The sequence below is a fragment of the Amblyomma mixtum genome, chromosome 3 (genome assembly GCF_055824585.1).
Source record: "Amblyomma mixtum isolate Tamu chromosome 3, ASM5582458v1, whole genome shotgun sequence".
Lineage (NCBI taxonomy): Eukaryota > Metazoa > Arthropoda > Arachnida > Ixodida > Ixodidae > Amblyomma > Amblyomma mixtum.
This window is the reverse complement of record NC_143014.1, coordinates 220,949,311-220,971,337: the sequence shown is the minus strand read 5'-3', so window position 1 is coordinate 220,971,337 and position 22,027 is coordinate 220,949,311. Positions and strand designations below refer to the sequence as shown.

The 22,027-nt window shown below is 45.5% G+C and overlaps 1 protein-coding gene across 2 annotated transcripts in view; it reads right to left on the bottom strand.

The window, feature by feature from the left end:
* LOC149353755 (lysosomal alpha-mannosidase-like) overlaps positions 1 to 20,138 on the bottom strand; it is a 45,976-nt gene extending 25,838 nt beyond the window's left edge. For both annotated transcript variants that reach the window (XM_089582811.1, XM_089582812.1), the window contains exons 1-7: positions 19,755 to 20,138; positions 13,070 to 13,172; positions 7,189 to 7,362; positions 5,861 to 6,054; positions 4,557 to 4,662; positions 2,910 to 3,007; positions 9 to 80 (exon numbers count right to left, since the gene is read on the bottom strand). In XM_089582811.1, the coding sequence (XP_089438937.1) occupies positions 9 to 80; positions 2,910 to 3,007; positions 4,557 to 4,662; positions 5,861 to 6,054; positions 7,189 to 7,362; positions 13,070 to 13,172; positions 19,755 to 19,856 (849 nt within the window). In that variant the 5' untranslated portion in view covers positions 19,857 to 20,138. The remainder of the gene's footprint in view (positions 1 to 8; positions 81 to 2,909; positions 3,008 to 4,556; positions 4,663 to 5,860; positions 6,055 to 7,188; positions 7,363 to 13,069; positions 13,173 to 19,754) is intronic.
* Between the last annotated feature and the right edge of the window lie 1,889 nt (positions 20,139 to 22,027).

The window sequence follows — 22,027 nt, the reverse complement described above, 5'->3', positions numbered from 1 at the left end:
TTGTATACCTCTGCCTTTGCGTAGGTGACGAACTCGTCCACCTTGTATTTCACGTTGTACTCTTCACTGTCGGGGTCATCCTGTGATGGAAAAACAAGCAGTCGGAAGGAGCAACCTTTAGTCGCTTGTAAGCATAAGTAACCACCGATTATTTGCAATTGCACTCCAAGAAAAATGACATCCAACACAACTAGTAAAAAAGAACAATAGATAGGTCTTCAGAATGGCCATCAAGTGGATAATGGACCAAAAGTGCATTTTCCCCCCCACATGAACGCAGTGCATGTTAAACACAGATGAGGGATGAGACGAGAAAAACGCTTGCCCCGTTGCCTGTCTTGAACACGTTAAACTCGTCAGGTATTCTGCGCAAAATATTATTAACCAACTCGTCCATCAACTGCGAAGAAGGAATTATGAACTGTAAGGTAGGGGCTAAATGATGTCATGCTGCACAATAGTTCTTTTGACAGCCTAAAAACAGGGTTAAAATGGCACAATATAACTTGGGCTGTTCTATCTTTGTGCCTACATCCAACAATAAGATTTTTTGGTACACGAATCGCTTAGGCTTCAAAGATTTGACACTTCATTGAATACTATTAGGGTTAAATATGGTCATTCTTCTTAATGCGACGCCAAAAAGACTCCGGTCCACAAATAGCCCGATTTCTTACCCCCCTCCCCTCCCCAAGCCAAACTTATGGGCTCCGGGTCGCCTTTGACAGTTACATGCATTCCTTCATTTCACCACTGTTTTTGGCGCCACAGGCAACAGCGACCACTGATGAGAGAGGAAAAATAACGAACTAGGAAGAAAAAAAACTTGCAAGGAAATGCGACCATTGCCATGCAACACACCCGGGGCTGAGTGCACGCTAAGCGACAAATGAAACCGAAACATCAAAAAGAGATCTAAGTTAAGATAGATTAAATACCAGCGCTGTTGATTTTCTGCTCGAAAGAGCGATGACCACTCTTCCTAAACCGCGCCAGCATGCCCTGTCCAGAAGTTAGTGCATTTAATCCCATAATATGTTTTAAGAGACAGTGCACATCGGCAATACTATCGATTAACAGACAATGTTCTAATTTTAGAATAGGCATGCTTTGCGGGAGAATCCTTCGCACTCCTCCTGTTCTGTTCCGACTGAAACAAATTGCTGTGCATGAACCGGTATTGTGGAGAATAATATAACCACATGTAAGTCATGATTTCCACTCCAACACTCCCTCAACGGCATACACTCGTGTCAAACGGCAGATTTAACGCTTTCTCCAAACGCGCCGTTATCTATCTTACTGTGCCTAGCTGTGGTTTTTACGTCACACGGGAGCAGCAGAGGGGTGCGCGAATATTTGAAAAATTTGAATACGAGTCAAATATTATGTATTGAATATCCGTATTCTATTCGAAGGCTCCATTTTCTTTTTTCTTAGTATATTCGAAACAGAACGAATATACTAAAAAAATAAAAATCTGCGACTGCATTCACAAGCATTGGTTTTCTTCGCGTGCAAGGTTTGGCTATTGTGACCATAGTTTGGCGAGCTTTCATGACCGAGAAACATGGCGGCTTGGTGCACCATCTTAGGCATGACTTTTCATATCGTAACTGTTTTACATAATATTTTTTCAAGTCAGCGTGAGAAATTTTATGCCACTTTTTCTTGCGGTAAATTAAGATTTCTGCGAGGGTAACTACGGTGCTCTAATCTGGAACAATTTTCCGCTGCTCCATCAGGGTCTTTTACGATTAAGAAAGGATAGTCATGCTGTTCTCGCAAAGATTCTGTTTCAATCTGTGATCGTACTGATTCGAACTGTCTCGTTATCGGTAAGGATTAATGGTTAAATCTCAACCAAATTAACGTTCGAGCATGCGAAATAAAAATCATATTCTTAAAACTGCATCTCCTCAAAGTTCGATGTTAGATTACATATTGGAAGCTAACTATTCGTGTTCCATTCGTAACCGGAAAACGTGATGTTCACACACGCCTAAAAAAGAGCAAAACGCACGCTGAGGCAGCGTATGAGTATTGAGCGTTTGCAAAATATCGAAATAATATTGCGTCATTAGCCATCTTCCCTATATCTGGTACAAATGTTTTGTTATACCCGGATATCTACTTTTTTGATACCAGCGTATACAGCGCAAGAAGACAAATCGTTCGATACCACTTTGAATGTCCTACGTCAAGTCCTACGTCAGTTTGGTCGTAATGGACGTTTGAAATTTCAAGAAGTCACGGTTTGGGGAACCAAAGGTCGTCGTTGCGAATCCCTATGATTTGCTGCGCTTTGATTAGACCAGTAATCTTATGCTCCGTAACGCGCTGAATTGTTTGATACCACTCCGAACATTCTGCACCAGTTAGGTGGTCCACAATCTCTGTACCAATGGTACCATCCCCTGGTCCCACTTGAATGACCTTGTTTCATACTAACGCGACCTTGAGTATTGAGAGTATTAGGTCTAACGCTCTAAAACGGTGTTCAGGAGCGCACTATCGGCGTATGTCTGCCTGGTCAGGGCACGTAAACACTATACGACGTGCGTATCTGTCCCTGAAGGCTCTTTTTAAATGCAGGCGTGTTAACAGTTGTTCCTCATCGTGAGACAGCCAGCGCTGGTTTTCAGTATGTTGTAATGAAGCAGCAACATCACGCATTGCGTTTTAAAAACCGGAGCATTCAAAAACTGTTCGTAACTTTTTTAGCCAGCACCGGCACCTCGTCAGCACATCTGTTAGACTCGGATTGGAATAAGCGATATCATGCGGCCCACGCTCCCTCAAAATTTTAAATATTTATTTGAGGTATGCATCCCGAGAAATCCTATCCACTCGTTGACCAGTATTTCAACCTGCGGCACCAAGAAATAGCGGCAAATCGAGATACTTGCCACAATAGCATCATCGTTGCAGTAAATATCGAAGCAAAATCCTTTTGGGGGGCTGTAGGTGTTTGGAAGAATACCAGTAAAGATGTTGGCAGCTTTCCCTGTGGGATGAGACAAAAGGTCGGGAAATTGAAAATTATTAATTTCTCTTATTCTTACAGGAAATGGGTGAACACGTGAAAGGCGCCAGTCCTAGCTACCGTGAGCAGCATAAAAACGGTATTTAACATTTTCTAGTTACTCTGTGTGGGCATATCATGGCACCTGTAAACATTAAGAAAGCTACATCAATTAACGCACTGTAGCTCTACAGCAGCAGTGCAGCATTTGCTGTAGCCTGGCGTACACTTGGCATTCAGTTTAGGAAAGTGCCTAAATTATTTGTAAATCTTTCGTATTCTATAAAGTTAGATATAATTATGATAGAGCAGGTTCAGAAATAGCCGCTTCGATGTTGATGCAACCTCACTCGTCAAGCAGTTCCGTCGATTTGAGCATACGCGTCTTATTTCGACAGAGCGGACAAAAATAAGAGTAATACCTTATGCATGCACATCCGGCCAGTTCTTTGACAGTATCAGAACGGTGTAGAACAAACGGCAGTAAAGCGACCTGCGACGAAGCGAGGTGGCGAAACACCATAGGATGCGGACATGCGCCCAAAGTGCTTGACGTTTTAATCTGGTTTTGCCGCTTCGTTCTGTCACAGAGCACAGTACGGCCATTCGTTCGACACTGTTGCGATACTGTTAAAAAACTGGTCGGGTGAACATTTCAGTCACCTCTAGCAGCAATCTCTAGCAGTAATGAGGCATCTCAAATGTGTCAGGGTGCTATCCGGACACACCATCGAAAATTGAGTGCGCTGCCACAACTTAAAGCTCGCAAATTCAAAACACCAGAAATAGAGTTTGCATTGTTTGTAAACGGGCGCAACCATGTTTCCCATGCAAGCAAATTTTTTTTAAGGAAGCCGGGCTGCTGAATTTGCTTCGAGTGACCGACCGTTCTGCGCGGAATAAGCGCAATTCCCGTACAAAAACCGCAACGTTCGCATTCAGGTAAGAAACGCGAAAGGCTTCTAATTTCGTCAATTCGAGGACCGTAAGGTTAATTGAACTTCTAAACTATGACAGTAGGAATCCTCTATTCGTACGTGATCATTTTACACTTTTGTGTTAACGAGCATAATAGCGACTAAACAGCCACTTTACACATATAAGATAACGACCAAATGGCCCATCTTATGCAGACCCCGCTTTGCTGCACCGTAAACACTGTTTCTTCACCACGAAGACTGCTTCCAGTAGAGTACTTGCTAAACTACGAGTCGACAACTCCCATGGTTTTATCGACATGAAATTCAAGTTACTCCGACACTCGCACAACCTCAAAAGGTGATGCGCAATGCAAGTAGAAAAGCACCCATTTTTACTCTTCTAAGTTCTCAGTGCTATTTCTAAACTAGGATTAAATTAGTCTAACTGACTGCGCGCTTATACCATCCCCAAGATGTCTTTCCGATATCTTTTTGCTCTTTATCGTGACAGACAAAACAATAAACAAGGGTAATCCCTCCCCGTGTGAGTTTACGGCTCCAAAAAGGCCCTGCATTCACGTGGTGCCCAACAACCGGCCAGATATGCCTACCTAGGTTTTCGCTCGCACTCCAAATGAACTCTAGCCGTTGGTCGTTCTTGCGTGCTCTGAAGTCTTGGTAGTCAACTCTCCCGAAGAAGTACCCGTCCATTCCCATCTGTAAGCAAAAAAAAAAAAATGCACGTTCACATCATCGCGTTCTTGAGGCATACAAAACCACACAACGTTCCTGAGATTTTTTTTATTTTGAGCATTGTACTTAGTGCAGTTTTGTTGCTAATTTAACAGTCTCCGAAGTGTTCAGTCATTACTATATAACTTGAGATCACTCTATCAGGTCAGCAGGGTCCCCAGGCTAAAATGTACGCACTAAGGTTAGCGAACTTTAGCAGGTTTTACAAATCTTTATTCCATGTTTACTAGACCACGCAGATCACCCCCCAAAAAAGCAGCAGGCAATTTGTTCTCCTGTGCTTTCCCAGCACAAAACAATTTGCAAGAACTGTTCTCTACAGTCTCAGCCGAAAGCAAAATTGACCAACTTCCACAGTAGGGGATATGCAAAATTCCGCAAGTGCTCTTTTCCACATAACTGTTTCCAAAGACAAGATGGCCGACTTCTCTATAAAAAAAAAAATGCGAGGGCTATAGGACTGGCGCTAAGGGTGTGGATAGAATGCACGAAACGTATTTTGGAAACATCAAATGAAGAACTAGTCCTTCTTGACTAGTTTCAGTTGCAAACGCATGGTCAGCCACCTTTCATGGGCAACATTGTGTGAAAAAGAGCACTTGCGAAATTTCGCATATCCCCTATTGCTGGATGCACGCCCGTTACGCTCCTTGAAGATATTTTATAGATAGTTTAACAACCTTCTCTCCACGCTATCTGTTATTTAGTATGATAGGAGATATTTAGCCAATTTTCAAACAGTGAAATACCGAGGAGGTCAAGTTTTTGAACTTATTTTGCTCTTTGCCTCTGTCCCGGATTCTTTCGCATAATTTTTTGCATTTTAATATCAACCATTGCTCGTCTCCGGAGTTTTACAGTTGGAGTACGTGTTCTGAACTAACGAGAAAATTATTAAGCACAGCAATCTAATTATGACGGCAACTGGTATGTTACCGGGTGAATGCTCGGAAATTAAACAGCGATGCATTTTCAAAAGGTTAGGCGGCTTAACAACAGCCTCCGCATTCGACAGCACGTGTAGGGTTCCCTCTTTACTCTGCCCTTCTGCGACTCTATTTTCATACTTTTTTTTTCGTCAATGCTAAAGCAGGTGTTTGCACCTCTCGCAGCAGCTAGCTGCAGTGGGCGGCCCGCTTTTGGGCTCCGTTAGGCGTTTTACCTGAGCCAGCAAAGAGGCGTATTCTCTGGAGTGGCCGAACGGATCAATCTGCCATCCTATCTTTGGCACGCCGCATTTTCCGAACGTGTCGTTGAGCTTGCGTATGCCGTAGGTCATCTGGTCGATGGTGTTCGAGTAGTGGACGCACGCTTCGTCGCTCATCACCCAGCCACCGCTGATGAATTCCATGACGCCTGCACCATGCGACAGTGCACCATATTAGCCGTGCCGTGTGGAGAGCTTTTGCAATGTTTTTTTTTTTTGGAAATACCATCTTGAACACAACCTTCATCAGAACTAAGCGAAGTAATTTCTTTGCGTTATGCGGCTACCTCAAGGTCTTGTACGCTTGCAGCTACCGGGGAACTTCTGTTTGATCACTCGCGCGTTTGTCGTCTTTGCAAGGTTCTGTAAACGAAAGATAGTTTGTCTAACCGTTTCAGAAGGGACGTTCTTGTCACTGTCACACGTCCTATTGCGCAAAATGCAATGTCCCGGTTACGGCAGTCGGGATTAATGCCCGTTAAAATAATAAAGTAAAAACAAACCGCACGGATACACACACCTTAGAAGCGAGGATGATGATGCATCAAACTATTGCATGGAGCTTAAACGTGCTCTCCCCTTCTCCCTAATGCAATAAAACTCTAACGTAAAGTGTTGCTTACACTTGGGGTCTATATTACTAGCACTGCTCCCAGTTTCAGGCATACAGTGAATTACCAGTTGAACAAACTTCAAGGGACTTTAAGGGAAACTTCAGGGGCTGAATTCTCGCTTAACTGAAAGTTTTCTGAAATGAAATTCGATTTGTTTTGGTGGTGCGAGGTAAACGTCGAAAATTGCAATGGTTTCAACAAGCGCCCGTTCCGCAATATTTAGAGTATGCATTTACTGTGTACAGCAGATTTGATATCTTGCGGTAATTCCCCAGTGAACTTCGGCGTGCAAAATGTATGCGCATTTTCGAAGCTGCAGTGACAGCAGTTTCGTGGACGAAAATTGTTTCATGCTTGCTGAAACTATCCATTCTGACACGAAGGTGTACGTTTCAGGTTTCCAAAGTCTTCGCTGGGCTGAAAGCTGCAGTGAGCTGGAACCCGTTCAACTGAAACTCGTTCGCGTTGTATACAATGTCTTTCCGGCAGGAGATTTCGCGAAAGTTCGTTTATCTGAAAAGTTCGTTGAAACGACGTTGGTTTACGTGGCATATCACTGTATCTAGATATCATGCCGCACCTTGGAAAAGCAAAAAAGATTTTCTTTTGAGGTTAAACCAGGCTGCATGACATGCGACATAATTATGGCGGCATAAGCGAAGACGTTACCAGACTGCACGAGGGCATTGAAGCGTTCCTTCTTGGTCTCGTTGAGCTTCCTCCACCACAGGTTGAAGAAACCGGTCTCCACGAAGATGAACCGCCTTCGCGGGTCATTCTCGAGTTCGCTCAACACGCTCTCGAAGATGTAGCGTACGCCCACGTTCGCGTTCCCGTTGTTGGCTGGAAAAGACAAAGGAGGGCAGGGATGAAACAGCGACGTGCACACCGAAGGCTACCAAAACTCGGAGCCGGGAAAAACGCACAAAAATCCGCGGAAAACCGCGCGAAAAGAACACCATAGTTAATGCGCCGCTCTCTGGTTTACTTCGCTACAATTTATAACGCAGATTGAAGACGTTTTGTCGGCCGAAAAGTTTGAAGGTCATGACAGCACCGATCCGACCAAACAGCCACATCTGAGCTCCGTGTACTGTGCGATGTCAGTGCACGTTAAAGAACCCCAGGTGGTCGAAATTTCCGGAGCCCTTCACTACGTAGTCCCTCATAGCCTGAGTCACTTTGGGACGTTAAACCGTAACAAACCAAACCATATGGTTTTGCGAGCTTGGGACCGTGGTGCCCGGACTCTATGCGTGAGCGTTATTTCTGCAAAAAAAAAAAACTTTTTTGCCCACTTTTTGCGTGAACCTTAGTAACCCGAGAAACCGCAAAAGGCTACTCAACCAGGTATAATTCCATCAACCCCAAACCGTGTAGCGCTAGGGATGTTGAAACTGCCATAAACTAGATACCCTATGAACACGCAAGAAATTCTCGGGACGCGTAAGTAGCCTTAGTGCAATGCGATGGCTTTGTCAACTATGCGATATGTGGTGGCTGCATAAAGCCCCTAAATCAGCGCTCTAAGAGCAGGATGTCGAGGGGCAGCGCTCCAGGCTCACGACCCAATAGGCAGCGATTCGAGTACCGGCTGGACCATTCTTCTTTTTCAGCGCAATTGCTTTTCTTTCTTCGGAGGCACTAGGATATGGGGGATTAAATGACGTCACGACCCAGTAGGCCAATGAGGAATTGTGTAGTGACATCATCACTGTTGTAATTGATTGTAAAACATTTTATTCGTCGGAAAGAGCTTGGTGCTAAGAGATCGCGTTAAGTGGTCGAGAGTACATAGCCCTCGACGGCTTTGTCAGCACTGTTGTAACGTGTGATCGTTGTGAGGTGTTTGAATTAACCGCGTGAGGTGATGTGGTTGTGACGTCATGACCCTCTCGACCAATCAGGATTTCCTCAACACGCCGACTACGACACCGGGTTTTCCTCTGAAAGGAACTCCTAACGTGCACCCGCCGTTATAAGTTTATGACAACAGGGTAACCATAAGGGTTAGTTGGTGTGACCATATTGCCTCAACAGCACAAGAACGGGACGAAACAGAAACAACAGACAAGCGCTTGTCTGTTGTTTCCTTCTCGTCCCGTCCTTGTTGCGGTGTTGGGGCAATACGAATACACACCAACTGGCCCAAATTTCAGCTTTATTTAGTTGGTGTGAATCAAACATTATGTAACCAGTGACGAAAACAGGAACACAAGTAGTACGGAGGACAGCGCTGGACTAACAACGGTTAGTCTAGCGCTGTTTTGTGCACTTCTTGTGTTCCCGTTTTCGTTGCTGGTTACATTATTTTTTAAGTTTATGGAACGCGACTCGAGCAATGAAAATGACTTTTTTGGCATCCAGGGTGCATTTCTGAGCACGTCTAGGGTGCACAAAAAGTGTATTGTGTGATTAACCAGCTTAGAGATAGGTTGCAGATATCTGTTTCAGGCTCCATAGAAAGGTGCGCTTGAAAAATGTTTCTAATCAGCCGACGCCCTTGAACACATGGCCGCTCTTGATAGCCAGTGATAAGACAGTCATGGCAGCGGACAATCACGAGAGGTGCTTACGTACGGGCAGCTTTGCGTAAGCTAGAGCCGGTTCTGGCAAGCTCAGTGCTGCCCGTTTTTTTATGAGAAATATCTGCAGTCTATGTAACAAATATCTGGAAGCTACGTGATTTCAAGCAACTGAAGTGGAAGGCGCTGCAAAGAATGCCAGGTCTCTTATATACATGGTCTGTTCTGAAAGCAGCAGGACTCATTTTTTTAAACAAAATTTATACAAGAGAATAGCACAAACGATTACAATTTTTCAAGGTAGAACCCTTCCGCACCTACACGCTGCTGCCAGTGAGTTTTACAGTTTTCGTACGTCTCCAGGAACGCCTGGACCGGAATACTGTTTAGCTCCCTCGTCACGGCCTGTTGAACCACCTCTACCGATCCGTGATGTTTCCCCTCGAGCGTCGATTTTATTCTCGGGAATAGAAAAAAGTCTGGCGGGGCCATGTCGAGGCTGTAGGGGGGCTGAGGCAGCGTTGCCGCCTTGTGCTGGGCAAAAAATCGGGGTCCTCATTCACATGATGAAGAAGATCCTACCGGTTGGCCTTTTCCTCCTCTGACAAAACTCCCGGCACCAACTTCGCGCACGCTTTCCTCATGGATAAGTTTTCTGTCACGATCTCAAAAACTTCGGTTTGAGGAATGCTCAAGTCATCAGCAATCATTCTGATATTCATTCACGATCACTGTTAAGTAAATGTTTCACTTCCTACACATTTTCGTTGGTATTGCTGGTCGAAGGGCGTCTGGAGCGGTCGTCTTCCTCCACTCTTTCATTACCTTCTCGGAACAGCTTGTGCCACTCAAAAACACCTGATCTACCCATGGAAGCGTCACCGTAGGCCTCCTTAATCATGCTGTGAGTCTCTTTGCCCGTTTTACCAAGATTTACTCAAAATTTGATCGCGTATCGCTGATCCAGTAAACGCTCGATGATTCTGCGTGACGAGACGTTTCGACAGGGGTACACAGTACAAGCGACCTCCTCTCTTCAACGGCCGAGAGCCGACTGCCGATTTTCCCCAGCATTCCCAATATCCCCTTCAACGATCCTGCACGCGCAGACCACCTCTCATCCGCCCGTTCGCCCAGGAAAAAACCAGTCCTACTACTTTCAGAACAGACCCTGTATATTGAGCCAGCTATACATGAGACGACATCTATCGATAACCAGCTGCGTTATCGTGATGTTGCGATTGCGCGCTGTGCAACTCCAGCTCGGGTTACTGCCGTTTTGAGTCTTAGGTGCAACTCTCGGAGGCTCCTTTCCTTGCAACCAATGAGAGGCAATAAATATTAGCTGCTCAAAGAGACACGATGTCTTATCTCGATTCTTGTAAAATGAAAAAAAAAGCCTCTAATCGTCGAAAATACTTTTAATCAGACTGCCAGGAGCGCATATAGGTATACTTCCCCTCGTTCGTTCTTTCATACAGTACAGTTGTAAACTGGGGGGTTTACCTTCCGGAATCGACATATGTGCTATGTGGGATTCCATAGTGGAGGTCTCCGAAATAATTTCGATCATATGAGGATCTGAGCACTGACATCGCAGTGCAAATGGGCGCTTTTTTTTTTGCATTTCTGTCCGCATTTCCAGCTGTCTTTTCCATCAAAATGCAGCCGCCGCAGCCAGAATCGAACCCACGACCTAGCTAGCCACTGCGGCGGTGCTTTCAAACAATGCAATTTCCTATGTGCGGTGATGACGGTCACACATACAACATCGACTGATTAATTAATGTTTATTTGTTACCAGCTAATGGCACGAAGCCTAATGGCTACATATAAAACAAAAAAATACGCGAAAAACAGGATTTCTTTGTCTGCACTACCCCTTGCGCACTCAAAATTCCAGAAGCAGATAAGGCAACTGAAGTGAAATAATGCGTGCGCTATAATCGTTATTATCGCTGGTGATTGTCGGTGGGTGACGCAAATTGGCTATCCGCCCGCTCGGGCTTTCCGGGCAGAGCCGGCTAGGTCTGCTGACTGTGATGTCATCGAAGTGTGTACAGCGAATGCCCACCGCTGAGCAGCACATAGGAATAGAGGTGCAGGTCACCTAGTATAGCAGTTACTGGCTTTCTGTACAGGTGCAGTCAAGAGATACATAAACATTATTCAGAAGACTTAATTGGCTGCTTCGTGACAACTTAATTTAGTACTGCTTCTGAACGCTCTGAGAAAGCGCCCATTGCAAGCGACCCCGTATCAGCGGTCAGACCACCCATTAAGCACCAGTCAAGGCGATAGGAAACGACGTTTGAGCCATTGTTGCAACCAAGTGGTGAGCTAAAAAACGTTAAGAGCTCGAGTTCACTGAGCTTGTGGTCGTCGTAGTTTTGATAATGAAATAAGTGAGATTGTACAACGAAGGCCACCGGACGCGAATGTGAAAATCACTTGCGAGTTTGCGGCTGTCCTGTTTTCTGCATCGACCAATTCATTTCAGAGCTATTTCGTGCCTATAAGAAAAGAAGGATCGCTTTTCTAAAAAAATAAAAAAAAGATTGAAGTTGTCTGTCTAGTTCTGTCATCTATTTCTTCCCTGACACGGTGGAATGCTTTAATAACGGACACTATTGGTGAGTTTTCCTTGCGGCAACAGCATCGGATGATAAGTAATATATTAATTTGGGTATAATGTGTGTGTGTGCGTGTGTTTTTTTTTTTTCAAGAATAGCTGAAATTCCTTGAGCGTGTAAAAGTGTGCGCCGTGCGTCAATTCCTAAAGTTTTTCAACCATTCATGTTTTTTGTGAAAAAGGGGGCTTTATAAGTTTTTGTTTAATTTGTGAGGTTGTTTAAGCTGACTCATTTATTCATTAACAGTGCTATAAGAAACTGTGCATGTGTTTTCTCTGCTGCTGCCATTGTACTGGGACTGAGGGCCTTTATGCTTTACGCTGCTTTATGCAGCTTTTGCCTGTTTCCGCCATTTTCTTAAAACTAAAAATAAATCAAATCAAATGAAATCAAATCAAATATATATACACACCAAAATTTTCAAATTTCCCTCGATAATATAAGCTGCCGCGGTGGTTCAGAGTTTATGGTGCTCGACGGCTGTCCCGAGTACGCAGGTTTGATCACGGCCGCCGCGGTCGCATTTCGATGGCGGCGAAGTGCTAGAGGCCCGTGTACTGTGCGCTGTCAGTGCCCGTTAAAGAACCCCAGGTGGTCCGAATTTTCCGTAGCCCTCCACTACGGCGTCCCTCACAGTCTGGGTCGCTTAGGGACCTTAAACGCCCCAAAACCGAGAAACCTTCCCTTGACAGTGGAACGCAATGCGGGTCCGAAGGGGTTATCACTTTACCTTGTCGTATGCTACGTTAAAAGTTAGCACCACTTCTATGCCATGCTCCATTGTTTCCTATATTCTCGTTTATTCAACTGTGACTTAAGCCGCGAAGACGGAAAGAAATTAAGCTGTACACAAATGGCCTCTTGTGCTGGACATAATGTTTGTGCATAGCTAGCTCGGCGTGGCAAAACTTCGAGGCGCAAGGCGAGTACCAGGACCCATGCGCCCTGTGACATTTTGTTCTTGAGTTTCCCTTATCTTTTCTACGCAGTGATTACGTGGCGTGTCCCACGCTTCGGAGAGTTTCCAAAACTCACGTACTTCCTGTGACGGGTGGCTGCCTTTTCATTTGGCTGCCGCGGCTTGCCAACGCTACTCAAGAAGAGCTGTCGCTTAAACAAGACTTCGTAGTTTTCTTAGAAAACATGATTTTGATAGATGGTCGTTACGACAGAAATGACATTCAAAAGGAAAATCTGACATAATCCTTCAAGCTTCCGATAAGAGGCGTGTCAGTGAAAGCTCTCCACCGATATATTAGTAACGAAATCAAAGGAGTCACAAACACTCAAGAAGTTAATCGGGCATTGCTTAGGGAAATTCACACTGCGCCAACGTAAGTACCTCTGTACCGTGTCAAGAGCGCGAACAAAAGCGAACATAACGCGTCTCACTTCCGTAGAAGTATTGGTCGACCGTCTTGAGCCATCCGAGATCCATGTGCGTGTGAGCCAGCAAGTGGACGTTCAACATGTCCGGCTTTGTCTTCGGGCAGCTCTGCAAATAGGATCATGAAGCATGAGATACTAGTATCGTACGCAAAACGTAAATAAAATACACAAAACGTAAATAAAGCTTGCTAGTTAAAGCGAATCACCGGTTTTCTGGTGTCCATCAACACTGGTATTACTGCACCGCTAAAGGCGTACTCTTACCTGAAGAAGCCTCTTTGAAAAAGTTAGTGACGGGCTTCCCTGAAACAACAGCAGCACTTCAGCGCTGAAAACGGCCACGACGCACTCATCAACTAGGCGTAGAGGATACAGAATTTCACTTTCAGGCAAGTCAATAGAAGAGAAGCTCGCATATGTGAGTGATTTTTGAGGATAGAAAAAAAAGGAAGCCTCCGCAATTACCACATGTAATTTACCTTTGTAACGCTGAAGCTGTGAGTGGAGCTGCATTCTTTGCAATGCAAGATTAATTGTGAGTAAGCAGCACTTTTCAAAGAACAGTTGTGTTCATGCGTTGCGTTCAGATTATGATTGAGCTCTACTAATAATTTGCTGCCTAAGTTGAAATAATGCCAGCTGACTCAGTAGCGGCCGAGCACGGAGAATATATTTTTTAATTTATTTGTGCAACTGCATCCCATAAAAGTTTGTTCCAGACCGTACACGCACTCATTGTCTCAGATGCTTGTACTAAGTCTTGGAAAATACGCTTCGACTCTGTCCAGTTTGTATGTTCACTTTGGTCGTCGGTTGCGCGTTTTTTTTTTTATCAACCAAAAGTTTAAAAGTTTATTTCAGACAACACTTTGGCTGCCGAGGACGCGACAAAAAGGCAAAGTTGCCTGACGAACTATAACCCCCTTTTCGCTCTTACACTCAGAGCAGTGGGCAATTTTTACAGAGAATTCATAAACTCATTCCTCCATAACAATAGTACACAGGAAGCAAAATACGTTCATAAGCGCATACTTATATAATACAGATGAGTACTAAACGCGTCATTTCTAGCAGTAAACAGAGAAGTCCACTAACTTAAACTTTCTCGTTCACATGCTACTGCTCTGCGCCACTGCAAGGTTAGCCGTTTTCGGTCCCCTTAATAGTTCGAACAACGCCTCTCCTGTTTTCTCAATCCTGCCGCATCACTCGCTTCGCAGCGGGAGCCTTGAGGACGTATTAATTCAGTTTGTTGCCGCGACGTGGCACTAAGCAGATGCAACGATTCTAGGATCGCCTGGCTGTGCCGATATGCGAAACTGCTTGCGGCCGCATGCGGTCGCTTCAGTTCATCCACGTTCCGTCGCAGGAGCAAATGCAGGAACACTAGGTACTCTTGGTTCTCTCCCCCACAGCCATGGAGCAAGCGCGTAGGCTAGCCGAAGAGGAAAAGTAGGAAAGGAGAATAGAATAGGGTCTTGATCGGTCTGGTCAACCGTATCTGGCTGGCATTGAAAAAAAAAAAAAAAACGGAGAGACGCTGCTTTGAAAGTCGTAGCGGACATTCTGTTTTTTTCTAAAGCACTCAGACTGGGCTGATTGCTGCTCTGATTTCGTTATCGCCCTGCCTGATGGCGTAACATGCCGCAGCACACTGCGTTGGACCACTAGCGATATCAGTAAGGCTACACGTGTGCGTCACGGAAGTCAGGCGCCGATGAACAGCCTCGTGCTTTATTTTTCACTGTGGTGGCGAGACTCGAGAGTGATCTTTATCTAAAAACGTTGGCTACACCCTCTGAACGTGAGCTCAGCTAGTCAGCCCGCTGTTCATGGTAACACAAACATACCGCAAGTTTGACCAAAAATTATTTCGTGGTTTTGAAAATCGCGCTGGGGACGGCATATTGGTATGGGCTTATTTGAACACAAAAATACTGCCCCATCGGCGAATGCAGATAATGAGTATAATGTGAAACATTAAGGAGTATAGCGCGCGGACTGTATTCTGAGAAATATGGTATTGCTTAGGATGTAATGACATTTTAAAACAAGTGTGTACAGCTTAGCTGCACGAAAACAATGCGCTTATAAGGTAAGCGGAGTTGGTAGTGTTGAAATCGAGCGGGCACCCAGGACGCGCATAAGAGCGCTGGTAAGTAATTACTAGGGCTGTGCGAATATTCAGAAATTTCGAAAACCGAATCAAACATTCTCCCATTCGATTATTCGAACAAATCAAATTCGATTCGTTTCGGACAGTTTCGAGCATCTATTCATTTCAAATAATTTTGAACATACACTATTTGATTTGTTCGAATAATCATATATCCTCCTATTCGGTTATTCGAACAAATCAAACAGGGTATGTTCAAAATTATTCCAACCGAAACGAACATGTTCTCAAGTTTTCAAATTCTTTTCGAATAATGCGCGAAGTTCTATTAAGGCCTACCGTATTTTTCATCCGCGACTGTTCCAAAAACGGGACCATACAAGCCGATCGGAATGCGCTGAATAAAGGGTTCAGCGCCTTGGTGCGGCTCATTCACGTGGTGGTGTTCACAATCCACATACATGGCCTCAGAGATTGGACGACGCGGCAGGGTCCAGGCAGGTTCAGCAAACCCGGCCTTTATGCCTGACCTTGAAGTCATTGCCTCATACGTAGCTCTCACCCATCTCATGCATTGAGGTGTGAAGCTTTAGTTTACTATCTTCCTGTATCAACAGCAATATGAAATTCTGCTATGCGCATAACATAACAATGACAAAGTTAGTGCACTGACTTCGCGTTGTGACCTCTGAAATGGAGATCAGTGTTGCGTGTTTTAAGAGGTACAACTATAACTGCGAAAGCAGAGCTTCGCTGTTTTCCACGACTGCTTATTGAAAATTCACGCATGCAGCGAATATTCGTAAAAATATTCGATTCGTATTCGATTCGGTTCTCTCAATATTCGATTCGTATTTGATTCGTTCTTTGGACTCGAATGCTAGAGTCCTCGTATTCAATTCGGTTTGGAAAAAGTACTATTCGCACACCCCTAGATTAATTACAAGGCCGTGATTCATGCGCGTATCAGTCGCTTCTCTTTGGCTGTACGGAAGTACAAATAAGCGAGAAAAAGATAGAGTAAGAGCGCTAAACTGCTCGGAGGAATCCTTCTGCCTGTATCTTTTTTATTTTCTTATTTAAGTTTTCAACAAACCTTGCTTTGCAGTTTTTCATCGACAGGACGAAAATTTTAGAACAGGTCCCTCATAGGGTTACTCATGGTATAAGAATCTACATTGACTCCGTCTAGGAAAGAGCGCGTGGTGCATGCGACAGTTTAACTGTTTTATTTCTAAACAAGCGACACTGGAAGTGTGACTTGTAGGCACTCCGAAAGCAGCCAGCTTGGCGCATCTGCGCAAGGCTTGTAGACTGCTTTTAGCGAGAAGACGCCCGGTAATTTGTCTTGCAATAGTCAATGGAACGGTTTTATTTTCATTATGCTTGCTTTCGGAAGAGTAATTGCCCGAAATGTATGACAGTGCGCGTGCCGGTAAGAATTCCGCCCTGCTAGAAGCACCTGCAGACAACGTAATGTGGTGAGCCTCGGCCCTTCTATAGCATGCATGTGACCATAACCCTCACAAAGTTAACAGCGCAGAACGTAGACGGGAGCACGAGACAAATATACAACAAGCGCTGACTTCCAACAAACTATTGAAACCAATAGGTTCATGAAAGTCGGCGCTTGTTGTGTCGTCGTCTCGCGTCTCCGCCTACGTTCTGCGCTGTTCACTTCAGGCTGGAAAACCGCAAGTCCAAGCTGCTCTTCTGGCATAAACCTCAGCTTCGCGGGAACCAACAAAGCGATGGCAGGAAGTATAAAGGGGATGCCAGTAAGTGGTTGGCGCATAAAAACTCGCGTTGTTCACCATGTTGCCTTGCGGTTGTCCAAGCGGATGTCACTGAGCAATATGCCTTGTTTTTGATACAGCTTTACACGCGAGTTTTTAACGGTAGTTCAGCTGACCGGAAGTTGAGCACAACGGCACTTGAGCGCTGTTACAGGGCAGCGTCGTCTGCCGTTCAGGTCTCAGCGGCAGTTCAGTTCCAATTAGATCAGAGATCCCAGTTGAACGGGTTAACTGACAAGATGGCGGTCGCCGGACTCGCCATATAGGCCTAGTCGGAGATGATTCCCGTTGCCGTGTGTTCGCAGATATCACGATATATTGTCGTCTTTAGTGTAGTATAAGCCCCAATCTACAACTTTCATTCATAGATGCGCATAATTATGCAAACACGTAAAATGACGTCTGAAAAACTTCGGCTGTTTACAGCCTAGCGCCGGAAGCGAACACGTCTCTACAGGTTTTTCTTTGTTTTGTGCGCTGTTTAGCTGCGGCATACGCAAAGGGAAAGAACTTACACAGAGCTTGCAGTTGAGTGAACTGCAGGAAATAAATGACATTGAAGAATGTTTAAACTTAAAAATACGAAAGTTAAAGCAATTTTTTTTTCTAATAACCGGTCGCCCGTTTTGTGATCCCGAGATCCAGAGTGTGAACCGAGTTTCGCAGAAGGTTCCGAGTAACCGCAGCCGACTGACATTCGATACAGCGGGTTTTAGCGCGGTAAATCCTTGCTTATGAGAAACGGACACAATTTTGGGGGGTACTCTTCAATTCTGCTGAATTGCTCTTGATCTCTACATTTATCATCCTACTGCATGGAATTGCTAAGGTTCAATCATCTTTCTTGGGCTTAGATTGGATTTCTTTAGTATACGTAGAGAACAGTCACCAGGGACCGCATTCTATAGCGATTTAAAGGGTATGGCCCCGTACTTCATTATCAGTCAACATCATCATCTTTTCCAGACTCACATGCCATTTTATCACTGGTGGCTGCTGCCTGAAATAACAGGGTTGATATCATGCAATGGCATTCGACAGCTACATTGTCAAGGACAAATAACCCTAACAAAATGCGACCTCGGGGCTCACAAGTTACCCTGCATACCACGCAACCATGCTTTGCTGGTGATTCGGCTATCGCAACGTCGGCTGTTGCAACTGGGCAGCGCGAGAGTACTGCGCAACAAACGGCCCAGTCCACATACGGACATCGCTGACCCTGCCCAAACGCTGTGTATTAGAACTCTGTGGCCACATATTGTGACGATTGTTCTTCCTATCCATTGCTTGTTGTTTGTTTTGTTTTGTTTTCAACGAGGTGAGCGCAGCCCCTGGCACCATACGGTGGTTGGCGCCGCTTGCTAGCTATCAGGCCCTGACGTCACAGTCGGTAGCGACCAATAGTGGAGAAGAACAGGAATGAAGCGGAAAGAAACAAAATAAATCAGTGCTAAACACGGGCCTTGGATATCACATGACCCAAAAGGTGAACACAGGTTGCTTTCACTACACCTCGAAGGCAGGCGAAGTTCGCACGTTTTCTGTTGGTTAAGCAGGTTTTTTCTTTAAGAACGGAAGATGCTTTAGGAACGGGTATTTATATTGTAATGACCAGTTATACCGCATGCGTGCAATGTTGTAAAACAAAAAAAGTTCAATAAGCGCAAGATGTTTCATAACACACTCACATAAGTGTTCATAACTAGCCAAACTTGACAGGTGTGCGCCTACGCTTAGACGCACGCACACACACGCTCACTGCGTCAATTTCAACCTTTCTTTCAATGGGTTAGCTGGCATAAAGAGAGAGGCCTTTTTTTTACACCAGCGACAGCCGAGGTATGAAGTTTTTGCAGACTGCATTTCTTTCCCCTATAGTATATTGTAGCTCCTGCTAACTTAAGTAACGGTACAGATGTCAACATAGAAGCCAAAACAGTTAATTAATGACGTTACTGTTGTCTAATAATATCCCGTGCGTTTTGTGCGTCCATCTCAAAGCAACAAAACAATATATTAGAAGTAACTGTATTGAAAAGAGTTAAAATGTTGCTGTACTTGTTTTTCTAATTAAATATTTTCTTTGCTTTCGATGTCATATGAGCGTGTGTTCACAGTGGTTCAGCGAGTATTTTTATTCTACTACATAACGGGCATAGGGGAATGTTCTCGGAAGCTTCTTCATCACTTGCCCAAAAAAAAACTCAGAAGAGAAAAATCCTTTAGACAAAACGAACAACATAATAATAATTGAAGAAAGGGTTCCGTTCCCTCAGCACAAAGCACATTAACACAACAAGGGGACAGACAGGATGTTTCAAGTGTCCCTGGGTTGAGATTATCTCAGTCAGCGCAAGCGTGGCGAATTCCAGCACGAACACTCCCGCAAAAAGCGCGGCTTTTAAATTCCTGGGAATTCGCTTTGCCTGGCCGCTGATATTTGAAACTGCTGCAGGCCCTCACCATCAGACTGTCCTATTCGTTCCATGGCCTGTTCGGATATTTGCGACAACTCTATTAGTTGCCCGTTTCGACGCGTTCAATCCGAACAAAACATCCGGAAGCAATCTCAGTGCCAGGCGCCTGTTTTGGCACGCGTGACGGCGAGACGCTATAGAACGGAAGTCACCAATTTTGCTCGCCAATATTTTGTCTCCCTTCGCGTGTCTTCTTGCTCCCACGTTACACAATGCATTAAATTGGTGGTTTTCCGTCAAAAGGCATTCAGCCCGAGTACTCGGCCAAGTTTCCTTTGAACGTCATGCATACTCACATCGTATCCGCACTTCTGCTCCGTCCGTTTCGGAGAAGGCGCCGAGGATACGGCAGCCCCCAGACAGACGACCGCAAGGACAACGGCTCGAATGTGCCCCATGGCTGTTCGCCTCCGAAAAGGCTCGAAGCCAGGATGGAGTAATTTGGAGAGTTTTCAGCGGCCTCCAAGGCTCGCTGAGCTGGTCGACCCTTCCGCTGCCGCCTGCGGCCACCGCCGAGAATTCGCAAAGGATCAGCAAGGAGTAAGGGCAGCTCCCTTTCGCTGCGCTCTGCGCTGTCCCGATCGGCCTCGGGGCGGCAGGAAGGCGGATGTCGCGGGCGGCAGTGAACTCCGCAGCAAGCGACTGACGCTCGACAGCGACCGCGGCTTCAAGTTTCTCCTCGTAATCAGATCTCGGCGATAAAACAAGGGCCTTCTGGGAAGACCACGTGCTCTATCTGGAAACTCGTCTGCCTGCTCACAATGGGCAGCGGCAGGCCGCCTGGGAAGCTACGGCAGACGATGGAAGCAAAATAACAATAATGAAAAGAGAAATCCTCCGCGGATATCAGCTGACAGTGCTAGTGGGTGTTGCTCAGCGGGCCGGCGTATCCAGCGCGTGGCATTATCGGCAGCTTCTATTGTTTCCCAAGAGGAGGATGACAGCGAGAGTGCGTGCGTTCGTGATACGCGTTCGATGTCGATCGACGATGCCGTGATGGCTAGATTCCTGTGCTGGAAGGGTGTTTCCACTCCGTTAAGGTTGCCTTGATCAATATCTGTGCGGTCCGTACAAACGCACGCTTTGGACGATCCATCCTGAGCCTGTTTGCCTACATTTTCTATGTTTTTATCTTTTTATTAACAAACTACTACTAATAGTTATCAGCAGTATAATACTTTATTCCTCAAAATGGGAAGGGGGTTAGGGGCTGGGGTCTTGAGCTAAAGTAAAAGAATAGCAATCACTGACCAAGTCAAAGTAAAGAATGACGTATGAGCTGCGAGTGGTGTTCCTAAGTCCACGATCTCATAGGTGCTTGCTGCCTCTTCGGCCCGCTCAACCACGCTAACTGACCTTCCGGGTCGGAGCTGGACAGCAACCCCTCCCACTGCTCGACTGACAGGCTTTTAATTTAGTGCTCTGTCGGGCGCGTCCAACAGCCCCATGTGGAGTGGTAGAGTGTGGCTATATCCCTACGCACCAAACGCATTCCGGGGTGTATTGCTTACGCCAAATCTTACTGTGTATCTATCCACTTGGGCGTGAGTTTGTTTCTAGCCGTCTCAAGGTTGCCTGTTGTAAGCGTCTGGTTGGGAAGCGAACACCGACGACATCCTAACTTCAGAATTAAAAAGTGAGCTGCAAGCCACCCCAGTCAGAAAATTTCCATCGCTGCCGCATGCACATACAGCGGATGCTTTACTACAGCCAAGAATCGAAAAGAACGAGGACATCAGCTGGAAATACCGTACTAAGGCCATAATCACCTGGCTTGCCTTGCATGCGGAATTTAAAGTTAAGGGTGACGTGTAGCTAAAAGGTATGCGGGGCCAAAGGTTGGCCTCAAGATCTGCGTTGAGCGCGAGCAAACCAAGCTGCGTCTTGTGATGAACTCTGCAGCTACTATCACATTTCGCCTCCGTCGCTCTCTTGACAAGCGCCACTGGCTCCGTGCGTGCTCTCAGACTTGTTGAGAGCGGCAGTCCGGTGTTATCATCCGCCGGCGAGACCGCCAGGCGGAAGAAATGGAGGCTGAAGGATAAACTTGATTCGCCTGCAGCGAACGAACACCCAGACGCAAGCGAAGCCGTTTTAAAAGTGTTTGCGGTTTACAAAGATGCTGCTGCGACGGTTCCCTTCGCAAACAAATAAAGGTGGAATCTAGAGGCAGAATCAACTTGTAAGAAGCTTTTCACACTCTAGAACTGTTCGTTATTGACCATAGCCTTCGCTAGCACATCGGAGGGAGCGCGGTGAGCTATGAGCTTTTCGTAAGAGGACTCAGTTTTTTGGCTACAATATACCACATTGTTCGCGAAGGAGCGCTCAAACTACGCGGTACCCCGCTTGACTATGTATACAGGAAACCTGAGAACAATTTTGTGGTTGAATTATGAAGCAATATAAAACGATACGTGGGTGTTCAGTGCCGCGCTAGGTGAACTAAGGCCCGGAAAATATGATGATGCCATTGCAATTCTATCGCACTGCGCCTCTTGTGAATGCCCCATATCGCGACACAATCGGCTAAGCGCTGCGGCTTCAGCTTTGGTGTTAACTGTGAGAC